Source organism: Cibotium barometz, chromosome 10, assembly GCF_041138505.1.
Source record: "Cibotium barometz isolate CiBa-2024 chromosome 10, ASM4113850v1, whole genome shotgun sequence".
Classification (NCBI taxonomy): Eukaryota; Viridiplantae; Streptophyta; class Polypodiopsida; order Cyatheales; family Cibotiaceae; genus Cibotium; species Cibotium barometz.
In genome coordinates this window covers 808,631-820,683 of record NC_141055.1, presented here as the reverse complement: position 1 = coordinate 820,683, position 12,053 = coordinate 808,631, and the positions used below count along the sequence as shown (strand labels likewise).

At 43.2% G+C, this 12,053-nt stretch overlaps 1 protein-coding gene across 1 annotated transcript in view; it reads left to right on the top strand.

The window, feature by feature from the left end:
* The window catches only part of LOC147634424 (uncharacterized), an 86,761-nt gene extending 76,663 nt beyond the window's left edge, over window positions 1–10,098 (top strand). Inside the window, exon 13 of the mRNA XM_086804446.1 lies at window positions 9,505–10,098. Within this exon, the coding sequence (XP_086660572.1) occupies window positions 9,505–9,666 (162 nt within the window). The 3' untranslated portion in view covers window positions 9,667–10,098. The remainder of the gene's footprint in view (window positions 1–9,504) is intronic.
* The last annotated feature ends 1,955 nt before the right edge of the window (window positions 10,099–12,053 follow it).

The following is a 12,053-nucleotide window of genomic DNA, read 5'->3' as shown; positions in this document are numbered from 1 at the left end:
TTGGATCGACGGAAATTCCCAAGTTGGAATGGTTTCACTGTGGAATTCTTTATTCTTTCTTTAGTTCTGGGAAATACTAGAACAACCACTCTTGCTTATGATCAATTAATCATGGTTACAAGGGTTTATGCCATCCTCTTCGTAAGAGGGGTTAGTCAAACTAGTGCCAAAAAAACAAATGTGTCCAAATATCTCTTATTGGTGGCCTATTACATTGATGCATGTGATCTATAAATTAATCACTAAAATGATTACTGCTAGGATCAAAACGATCTTGAATAGAGGCCTGCATCTAGCATAGTATGGCTTCGTCCCTACACAGCAAATCACAAATAATATATGTAATGCATATGTGGGAATAGAAAATGCCAAACATATAGAGTAGGATGTCTTATTAGTGCGAATAGATGTAGCGAAGGCTTTTGATACAGTTCAATGGGATTACATTACTGTAGTAATGACAAAACTTGGGTTTGGAGAAAAAATATGTAATGTCATTTATTGGCTATATTAAGACAACACGGCACAGTGCATACTATGCAAAGGTTCATCCTCTCGTTGGGTATTGGGAAATCGATTAGGCAGGGTTGCCCTTTGAGTGCTTTGTTATATACAATTGCAAATCATCCTTTGTTACTTCATATGGATAAACTCATTGACTGAAAGAAAAAGAAAACACAGGTTGTAGGCACAAGTACAAACTATAGAAGGCTATAGACAGTTGATTATTGCTGAAAATGAGTACAAGGGAAGCCCGTACGTGCTTACAAGCATAAGAGACTATTGCAACAGCCAATGACCTCCAGCAAATATGCAAGAATGAGATGAGATATAGGGAGAAGGGTGTGAACCCTTATATATCTCCCATATGAGTAAGTCGGCCAGCTGTACCAAGCCGACAACAGTCGTGAGGCAAAAATATGTCATAAATAGCCTAAAAAGACTTGTAAAAATGCTAGAAAAATTCCTAAATGATGTTTTGCTTGTATGCTAATGCAAGGCCTCATAGAAATGACCAGTACAAGCATGCTAGGGTACATGTAGACCATTTGGAGATGATATATTTTCCAACACCACCTCTTCAGCGCGTCCAATACCAACACACTGAAGTAACACCTCCAAAGTAGCTCTCGAAAGTGGTTTGGTGAAGAGACCAACCGCATTGTCCTTGGTAGAACAGTAGGCCAACCGAAGAAGTCCCAGCTCGATCCAGTTGCATACAAAATGATAATGCACCTCAATATGCTTGGATCATCCCCGTATCACAGGATTCTGAGCTAGAGCAATAGCACTCTAAGAATCTGAGAAGATGGTAACCGAGGAAGTATCAGCACAACACAAATGCTCCAGAATCTGATGAATCCAAAGTGCCTCAATGGAGGAGAGAAGGTAAGATTTGTACTTAGTGTAACTATTTGACCCTCCTAGCTCTATTTCACATAATGAAATCCATGCCCGGACACCAAACAGGTGGAAGAAGACATGGGGACAGGGTCCATAAGGATTGATTAAGAAAAAGCACCATTCTTGGTCAAAAAGCAAGAAAAAGCAAAAAGTCAAACAGGGTTGACCACGAGCCAAGGGCACCATTGGAAAGAGGAGACTAAGCCGGACCAAAAACCTAAAAGCCGCTTTCTCAAAAAGCAGCTCTAGAGCCAAAAAGGCCCTGAAGTTGTAAAAGCACAAATCAAGAACTTTGGCTATTATTAATAATATTTAATAAAAAGACAAAAGCAAAACAAAAGCATTACTTTTTGGCAAAAAGTAAGGCTTCCCCAAGTATAAAAGAAGCATGAGCCTCTCTTGAGCATCAAGTTGAAGAAGAATCTCTTCATCGCGTTGCCATCTTCGTTCAAGCGTGGAGATTATCTTCTTCATCATCATCTATGAACCAAATCATGGAGCTTTTTATCGCTACCCGCTGATTTCAGAGCGCCTCTAGGAACTGCAGTGCCACGTCACCATCTTTCTGTGCGATTGTATGGATCCGTACAGCTATATGGACTGTGCGGACATAAAATTCCAGAAACCCTAAAACTGCTAAAGAAAACCCTAAAATTTGCTTTTTGGAGGTTTTATGGCCTGAAAACCATTAAAACAGGTTTTATATCAGTTTTCATGCTAGAAAGAGCTTCTCTAGGGTTTTCATCATCAACAAGGCTATAGGAATTGTGGAGATTATTCATGGGATGAGCGAGTGGATTTAGAGCTTGGACATGGATGATGGAACATGAAGCTTGGACATGGAAGCTTGAACTTGAGCATAGACATGAAGAACTTGGACATAGAGCTTGGGCATGAAGCTTGTTCATGAACATGGAACACAGAGCTTGGGCATGAAGCTTGTTCATGAACATGGAACACAGAGCTTAGACATGGAGTTTGGAGTTTGGATTTTGGACTAGGATTTGGACTTGGACTTGGACTTGGATTTGGATTCATTGGACTTGGGATCCATTGGATTTGGATCTTGGATCTGGTACTAGCCCAGTGAGAGATACTTGTGGGTCATCCCCGTGGTGTGCTCGACATCAGAGATCTTGTGCATCGACATCGACATCGACATCGACTTGGATATCCTACATCGACATATTTGTTTGTTTTGTTTTCATTGATTATATTGATTCTGGCCAGCACGCCCGTGGATTGTTCCTGAATAAATTCTTGAAAGGGGGTGGGGCCTGTTCCCCGCTCAATGTGTACTGTGCAAGATTCCCATTCCCTTTTCTCTCTCCCCTCTCTCTTTATATTTTTATCTCTTGGACACGTGGTTGAGTCTGTCATTGCACGCCCTGCTAGGCTTACACTTAGCCTCGATGGAAGAAGTAGCAACAGTCCTTTGCTTCTGAGACTTCCAAGAAACCAATCCTGTACCAAGGATGAAGCAATATCCAGATGTAGACCTCCGAGTATCAATGCAGCCTGCCCAATCAGAATTTGTGAAACCAGCCAAATCAGCACCACTCGAATAGGTGATGCCATAATCTGAAGTACCTGGAAGACAACGAAGAACTCTGAAAGTCGCTTGCTAATGAGACCTTCGAGCGGCTGATGAGAACAAACTGAGAACACTCATAGCATAGGAGATATCTAGACGGGTGTTGGCAAGGTAATGCAATGAGCCAACAATCTTCCGGTACTCTGTGGAATCCACCAACGGTGTATCATCCTCCTTGGATAACTTGGCATTGGGATCCATGGAACAAGAGAGAGGTGTAGAGTCTGACCAACCCATAAAGTGAGAGCAGTTTTTGCAAATGAAGATACAATCATCTCTTTGCCAAACCTCTAGCCCAAGAAAATAATGAAGAAGGCCAAGATCAGTTATCTCAAATGTATTTGAAAGCTTGGACTAAACCTATGTGACCAACTCAGTATCTGAGGCAAAAAGGATGAGGCCATCAAAATACAAAACAATGACACAAATATCCCCATCAGAAAGAAGCACATAGAGATTGTTGTTTGCATATGTCCTCTCAAAGCCAAGAGATAACAAGAAGGCATCAATCTTCTCATACCAGGCACGAGGTGCCTGTTTGAGACCATAAAGAGCCTTCTTCAGAAGATACACGTGTCCTATCCCTAAATCACAAAACCAAGCGGCTGCTCAACATAAACTTCCTCCTCTAAATCTCCATTCAGAAAAGCGGATTTTACATCTATCTGGAACACGGGCCATCTGAAGTGTGCAGCTAGAGTCAAAATAATCCTGATGATGGTATACTTGGTTGTAGAAGCAAATGTCTCATCAAAGTCTTCATCTGCCTTATGAGCATATCCTCTAGCAACAAGGCGGGCTTTGTACTTGTCGAAAGTACCATCTGCATGAAACTTGACTTTGAAAATCCATTTCACACCAATCACACGACGATGTAAAGGCCGTGGCACCAAAGACCAAGTGTGATTCCTCTCAATAGGGGACATCTTTGCTTCCATGGCTTGCCGCCACCACTGCGGTAGTGAACGAGCCTCCTCTACACTCTCAGGCTCAATGATCTCGAGAGCATAATTCATTCTGTGATGAGACGTGGATGTCACAATCCTCTAGATATATGTGCCATGTGGAAGGATTTCTTGGAGCATGATAGATTCACTCATGTAAGAGTTGGTGACTTTAATGAGTGATTAGAGTTGGTGACTTTAAGTCAGTAAGAAGAGTTCGTGACTCTGACTACTGTAGTTATGCATTCATGCAAGGGTTGGAGACCCTAGTGTCTGCATAAACTCATGACAGAGTTGGTGAATTTGTTTAGTGAGTATATTAACTCATGGAAGGGTTGGTGATCCTGTGGTGAGTTAGTTGGGCTCAAGCAAGGGCAATGGCTCTAGTGAGTATAGCATTTGGATTCAGCGTGGGTGGTGCCCATGGTCGTGATAGTTTTTGTGTACAAGATGGCAACTTGGGAGATTTAATCCAAATCATCGCGCACAAGCATTTGCTTGTGAAGTGCACTTACATGCAGTCAATTTTTAGGTTTGGTCACCCGGGCATGGACCAGAAACCCACGAGTTGCCAAAAGTGACCTTGCAGGCTATTTTTGCCAAACGAGTTGCTTTTCTGGGTTTTGGGGTGTGGAGCAAGTCAAGGGCAGCCAGATGGGGGAGGTCGACTTCTTCTGTAGAGGGTATATGGGCTGTGGACAGCAGTAGGAAGTGTGGAAAATCTGGCCAACTCCATGTACAAGAGCTACAGAGCTGGTCGACTTATGGAACAGGGTCAATAGGGTTGATTGGCTGTTGAAAAAAAATTTATTGGCTAAGCGTACAGAAGAGATAACATGAGCACTCAAGCTGAGGCTCTTGGGCAGGAGAGGGCACATGCCGAGGGATCTATTGGAATTGCTTATACTCCTCCTAAGCAAGAGAGGGAAAATGCAAGAGAGACTACTGGTACTGCATATACAGATTTTGTTGATGTGAGGTCTGAGTTGGAGGCCTTGAGGCGCCAAGTTAGACGATACCATGATGAGACTATGCAATGGAGATCTTTGAGAAAGGATCCAGATGTGCAAAAAGTCTTGAGTACAAAAAGGAAAATTTATCCAGATGATGCAGCCTTTGAGGCCATGGCAGTAGAGATGGGATATAAAGATCCTCGTGAATTGGCCAAGTCTTATCTAAGAGGACAAAGGGATGTATCCGAGGATTCCAGTGGAAGAAAGGTTTCTCACTAGGAAGCATATGCAAATTTTGATGATTCAGAAGAGGCCATATCTCATCCTCATCATACTGCTCCACACCGAGAGCATTCTCGTGATGCCGATTCCACCCGATCTATGAGTGCTGCTCGGGATAGTGGAAAGAGAGCTCGACATGGGTCCCCTATGGCTAAAACTGATGGACATGGCAGATCACATTCAAAGAAGAAAGCCAAAGAGTTTAAGTCAGGGGATAAGGACATCAAATTTGAGAACTTCTTTGGGAAGCTGGAAGTTACCAAAGCTCTTGCTTTTATTTGGCAGTTTGAGATAGCTTTTTGCAATGAAGACTTCTCGGAGAAGTCTAAACTAAGACATGTGGGTATGCATCTAAGAGATACAGCTAGTGATTGGTGGATGGCCAAACTCTTGGACCATAGTGCTGCCCGCACATGGGCTGAATTCAAAACTCAGTTTTATGATCAATTCTTACCACCAAACTTGGCTAAAAATGTGCGCAAAGAATGGGATTGGCTGAAACAAGAAGGGGAGTCGGTGCAGACTTACATTGCCAAATACTGGAAGGTATTGCTGAAAGTTACCCCTTTCATGACACTCTCTGATGAAGAGAAGAAAAGAAAGTTTGAGTCTAGGTTGCATCCGATCATTCAAGAGAGCCTTGAAGTGTACCCAAACCAAACCCTTCAGCAGACAACGCATTTGGCTACTGTGGCGGAGACATTGCACATAAAACATGATAAATATAAGCCAATTTCAGATTCTTTCAAGGCCAAGAAGAGGACTGGTTATGACCAGAAGAAGGGCGGACAGCCCCTAAAAAGTGATCAAAAAGATACCCAAGGTACAAAGGAACGTCATCCAAGAAGCCAGGGGGCAAACACAATGATCATGGGCTATCAAAACAGCAAAGGATTGAGTATGCACGTGAGGGAAAATGTTTTGGATGTGGAAGTAAAGATCACTTGTATTATGGGTGCCCACGAAACCCGAAAAACGCTGATGGTGGCACCGAAAAGCCTCTTGTAAATGTTGTGCTAGATGTACTGGGAAACACAGGACATACTTCAACTAAAAGACTCATAGGTAAAGCATGGGGATAGCTAGAAGATCAACCTGCACTGTTTCTTTTTGATGATGCATCCACAGGCAATTTCATTTCTGTGCCTATGGCTACCGCCATAGTATTGGATGTATCAGATTATGGCACTCAAATGGATGCAGATGCAGCTTTTGAGGGTAAAGGAGTGAATGTAACGCCAATCATTGGCAAGCTTCGCATTCACATACAGGCCTACCTTGATCATGAGAGCTTTATGGTTGCTCCTCTCACTGGTTGTGATGTTTTGTTGGGAATGCCTTGGCATGCTCGTATGGAGCCAAAGAAATCATACAAAGAAAAGAAGATATCATTTATGCGTAGAGGTAGAGAGATTGTTCTAGATGCTGATACTCCAGGAATTACCATACCTGTTGTTAGTCATGTACAGGTCAATAAGGTAATAAAGAAAGTTGCTTGTTCTTACTTGGTTTTTGTAAGAGAGAGTGCTGAGCATGAAAGAGTGAATGTTGATCAACTAACTCGAGAGCGAGTAGAGTTCCTTTATCATTATAGTGATTGTTTTCGTGATGCGTTGCTTGGTGAATTACCACCTAAGCATCCTGAAGATCACTGTATTGATGTGATACATGGCAGCACACTGCCCAACCGACCTCCATACAGGGTAAGTGCCAGCCAGCAAGAAGAGATTATGGCGCAAGTAAATGACTTGCTTGAGAAAGGGTTGATACAACCTAGCTCATCTCCTTATTGCTCACCTGTGTTATTGGTGCAAAAGAAAGATGGAACATACAAGATGTGCATCGATTATCGTGCCCTTAACAAGATTACAATAAAGAACAAGTTTCCTATCCCGCGCATCGATGATATTCTTGACAAGTTGGAAGGTGCAGCTTGTTTTAGTTGAATTGATCTCAAGAGCGGCTACCATCAAATACGAGTGGCACCGCAGGATGTACATAAAACTGCTTTCCGAATGCAGTTTGGGCTTTATGAGTTCTTAGTAGTTCCGTTTGGACTTACCAACGCACCGGCCACGTTTGATATGATGGATAGGATTTTCAGAAAGCATAGACAGTTTACTGGAACCTTCTTTGATGATATCATTGTGTTTTCCAAAGATGAGGAATAACACCGTGAGCACTTGGCTATTGTGTTCGAAGAGCTTCGTAGTCACAAGCTCTACATAAATGGTAAGCAGAGTGAATTCTTCTTATCGGAAATTCACTACCTTGGTCACATTGTATCAAAAGAAGGCATACGCATGGACCCGATCAAATTACAGGCAATCAAGGATTGGCCAAAGTTGCGTACGGTACATGAAATTCGAAGTTTTCTGGGATTATGCTCGTATTACCGATGCTTCATTAAGCACTTTGCTGAAATTGCTTTGCCATTACATAATCTCACCAAGGAAAAGGATGAGGTCAATGCCAATCGGGAGTACCTCTGCTGAGGGAGCTCCCATAGCCGTTGTAAAAAGGTAACTGCCTCGAATAGGGCCTCGGTCACTACTAGTGCGGCACCCAGCTCAGCCCGAACAATCTCATGTGGTATTGATGATTTGCTCCGAATCATGCGGGCAATCATCATAATCAGTGGTCTCTCCATTTGCCTCCATCCCTCTCTAAGATCTGTGATGTATACTGGGCCCCCAAATTGGAGCTCCGTACAGGAGGGTTGGTGTGACAAGTGTATCAAATAGCCACAATTTGGTGTGCGGGTCTTGAAACTGTATGTGTGCACACTGCCTCTCAAGTGCCCCCAAGGCTACATGCCCTTGAGCTAATCTAGCTGCTGCTGCCTCCTTTAGGGAGAAACGCGGTCCTGTGAAAGTAACTCCTAAGTGTCTAGACATATGACCTGACGTACTCAACCGGCTCCCCTCGGAAAGTGAATTGAGGCTCTGATCTCGTCACCGATGCCTGTGTGGTGCTAAACACCATAACCTTGGTTTTCCCAAGGTTCACTGTCAGATCTCTATCCGCACAGAAAGCTTGTAATGCATCCAAGTGTCTCTGTAATCCCTCCGGAGAGTCTGAGATTAGAACAATATCATCAGCATATAACAAGATAGGTATGAACACCCCTGCCAGGCATGCCACTCGGCCTCCCAATCTGTCTACATAATTGGAGACCACATCAATGTACAGTCCAAAGAGGGTGGGCAATAGCGGGCATCCCTACTTCACCCCTATCGTGCTGGTCACCATATCGGATAGTCCGGACTCTGCTTGTCACAAACTCATACAAAGCATATATCCCCCACTGCATATCCTCGGGTACCTCTCTTCTGTGCCCTGTCCTCTTCAATAAGTGCCCGAAGTGTCAATATGTGATCCAAGGTAGTAAATCCTCTTCTGAAGCCAGCCTGTCCATGTGCTCGATGACCATGCCTCTCTGCCCAGCGGCTCAACTCCGACTCCAATATAGAGCCATATAGTTTGGCCAAGTAATGACCAATCATGATCGTCCTGTAATTGCCTGGTACCATGGGGTCCCCACTCTTAAAGAGCGGTACAATGATATGCTCTATCCAGCTTGCCGGGAAACCCTCACAAATGGCACGATTAAACACATGTACGATGAGCGGAGCCAAAGTGTTGCGCGCATATGAGAAATGCTCTCCAACTAGCCCATCATGATCCTGTGCCTTTCCATTCTGTAACCTGTCTATCGCATCTAGCACCATCCGCATAGTAAAAAAGGTGCTGCTAGCTGGTCTAGCTCCTAGTGGAGGGGGGGTGGGGGGCTGTCCTGGTGCATCATATAGCTCTCTAGCATAAGTATGCCATGCCTCAGGTGCTGTAATCGGAGTACCAGGCTGTCTCTCCTAAAACATCTTCCATGCCCTCTTGCTGTCCTTCCCCAGGAAGAGTTGGTAGATCTCCTCCTCTAGCTTAGCCAGGTAGGCTTGTTTCTTCCTCCGCACAAGGCGCCGAAAGATCATCCTGGCCTGTCTATGCGTGTGAGTCCCAATGGCAATCTCACGCTGTAGCTGTGCTCGTGTCTCACGACACTCATCATCATACCAACTGTTCTGTGGGGCAGTGCTGCGGGGGGGGGGGGGAGAGAGAGAGAGAGAGAAATTAAGACATGTATAGGAGTTTTGGATGGGGGTTTATGAAATTCAGAAATAGTTTAGGAAATGTGTAATAGAAAAAAGGGAGGAAGAAGAGGGGAAGGCACAGACAAGGGAAGACTAGTGATTGGAAAACTTTTAATAGTGCAAAATCCATGCAGCTGTTTTTAATTTTGTGTTGTATGCTAATGCATGGATGCATGCAGGATAGAAGAAGTTCTAATGGTGGAAATGGATTTCACATGCAAAGTACAGCACAATCAAACAAATCATGGAGTGGAAGTTTCTCAAATGCTGGCTCAGGAGTTTCTAGGTCACAAAGGGGTATGCTTTCAAGGAAGGCTAGTCCCAGAAAGACTGCAATGTAGTAAATGAATCCAGCATATCAACTCTCAAAGGGGTATGTCTTCAAGGAAGTATAGTCCCAGAAAGACTGCAATGTGGTAAATGACTCCAGCATATCAACTCACACTTAGATTTTTGAAGCTCTTAAAGGTGCATCTTGTTTGAACTCACTTAGATTTTTGAAGCTCCTAAAGGTGCATCTTCAAACAAGATGCAGAGCGCTTCTGCACTAGCTGTTCTTGCATAGTCTTTGCAGGCACGTGCTACAAACCATACACTGTTTTTGTACATAAGATCACAGTATCGCCTGTGTTTCCATGCGCCATTGAAGTACATGTAACTCAAAGTCATTTTTTAATGACCTCTTATGTCAAAGAATGAACTGCTCAAAAGCTCTCTCCAATTGTCCCCTTTACAATGTTGGCTTCTGGTTTCTACTTTGTAGCTTGTGTATCTCTCTCTCTCTCTCTCTCAGTTTCAAAACATGAATCACTTTTGTAACAAAAAGAAAGTAACAACAGAACCTAACTGATGCAGACATGTAAAGTAGGTTCATTGCTATGACATTTACGATTATAAGAATAGTAAAACGGGCGAACTGGATCACAAGAATCAACAAACCAGAAAAAACCATATCACCTTTTTGTCTTGGAGTTTGGTGCATTTCTCAATTTGTTCTGAGTGTTGACTGTTGTTGAGGTGGAGACGCTGCGAGGCCAGTGTTCTAAGTCCTTTGAACCTTGTTGGCATGCCATCTCTCTCTCTCTCTCTCTCTCTCTCTCTTCCCCCTATATATATATATATATATATATATATATATATATATATATATATATATATATATATATATATTCTCTCTCTACCCCCCCTCTTTTATATATATACTCTCTCTCTCTCTCTATATATATATATATAAAAGAGAGAGAGAGAGAGGGGTAAATAACAGCACTCACATGGTTTCTGAAATATACAACCCACAGTTTCTGTGGCAACATTTGTTGTACACTTGATAGTTTCTATGGCAACATTTGTTGTACACTCACACACAAACGTGTCATAGAAACTATGTGAGTGTACAACAAATGTTGCCATAGAAACTATGTAAGTGTACGAATGTTGCCACAGAAACTAGTGGGTTGTATATTTCAGAAACTATGTGAGTGCTGTTATTTACCTCTCTCTCTCTCTCTCTATATATATATATATATATATATATGGGGGCATATCTGAAATGAGAAACATTTATTGTATATTTCAGGAACTATGTAAGTGCTATTATTTACCCCTCCTCTCTATCCATATATGTGTGTGCGTGTGTGGGGGATATCTTAAATGAGAAACATTTTGTGTGGGGTGTGGGGGGGCCATATCTTAAATGAGAAACAATTTTTTTCTTTTTGTGTGTGTGGGGAGGGTGGTTCTTAGATGAGAAACATTTGTTGATATTTTAGAGGGTATCTTAAATGAGAAACATTTTGTGTGTGTGGGGGGGGGGGGGCATATCTTAAATGAGAAACATTTTTGTGTGTGTGTGTGTGTGTGTGTGTGTGGGGGGGGGGGGGGATTTAGATGAGAAACATTTGTTGTATATTTTAGAAAGTATGTGAGTGCTATTTGACGTGGGATAAATTAATGCATTTCTCATCCTCGTCCTCACAACACCCATCCCTTTCGTCTCGTGCTCCTCGGCCGTCGCCTCAATCTCGTCCTCCTCCATGGCCGCCCCCTCTCTATCGTGCTCCGTCTCCGCCTCCACCTAGACGGACACACCTACGCAGACCTCCTCTCTATCGTCTGCTTGGCCTCCATCTAGACGGACACACCTACGCGGATGTTTGTTGCAAGGGCCAAAAAATCCGTCTCGTCCTCCACGGCCACCCCCTCTGTCTCGTCCTCCTCTCTATCTTCCTCGCCCTTTGCTCGCGACCCCCCTCTATCATCCTCCCGTCTCCTCCTCCTGCTCGTTAATAGTTGTTGATGGCTGTGTAATGCAGGCTTTATTCGCTGGAGCTGTCGGAGACGTCGAGAAGCATGCAGAGGAGGCAATAGAGACGAACACGTGTACGTTGCTAAATTGAAACCTTTATTTGATGGTGGGGTTGATAATTCGATGCTGAAGCTGCGGAGGTTCTTCGTAGATTAATTAACAGGAAAAAACGTCAAAACGTTTTGGGTGCTTATTTGGGTACTATTGTTTACACGGCCGGTAAAGCGACCGTTATTTGGAAACCCAATCGAGTCTAGTGCAGCCTACAGAGACTTGAGAAATATCAGTATTAATAAATGCATGTTGATAATTTGATTTGTTAGTCCTATTTGGTCCTGCTATAGTGAACCCCTAGTCACCCATATTTTCAACCATACTTCCAATGAGATATTTGTGTAGGCATTTGGTATTAAATGCAAAGAA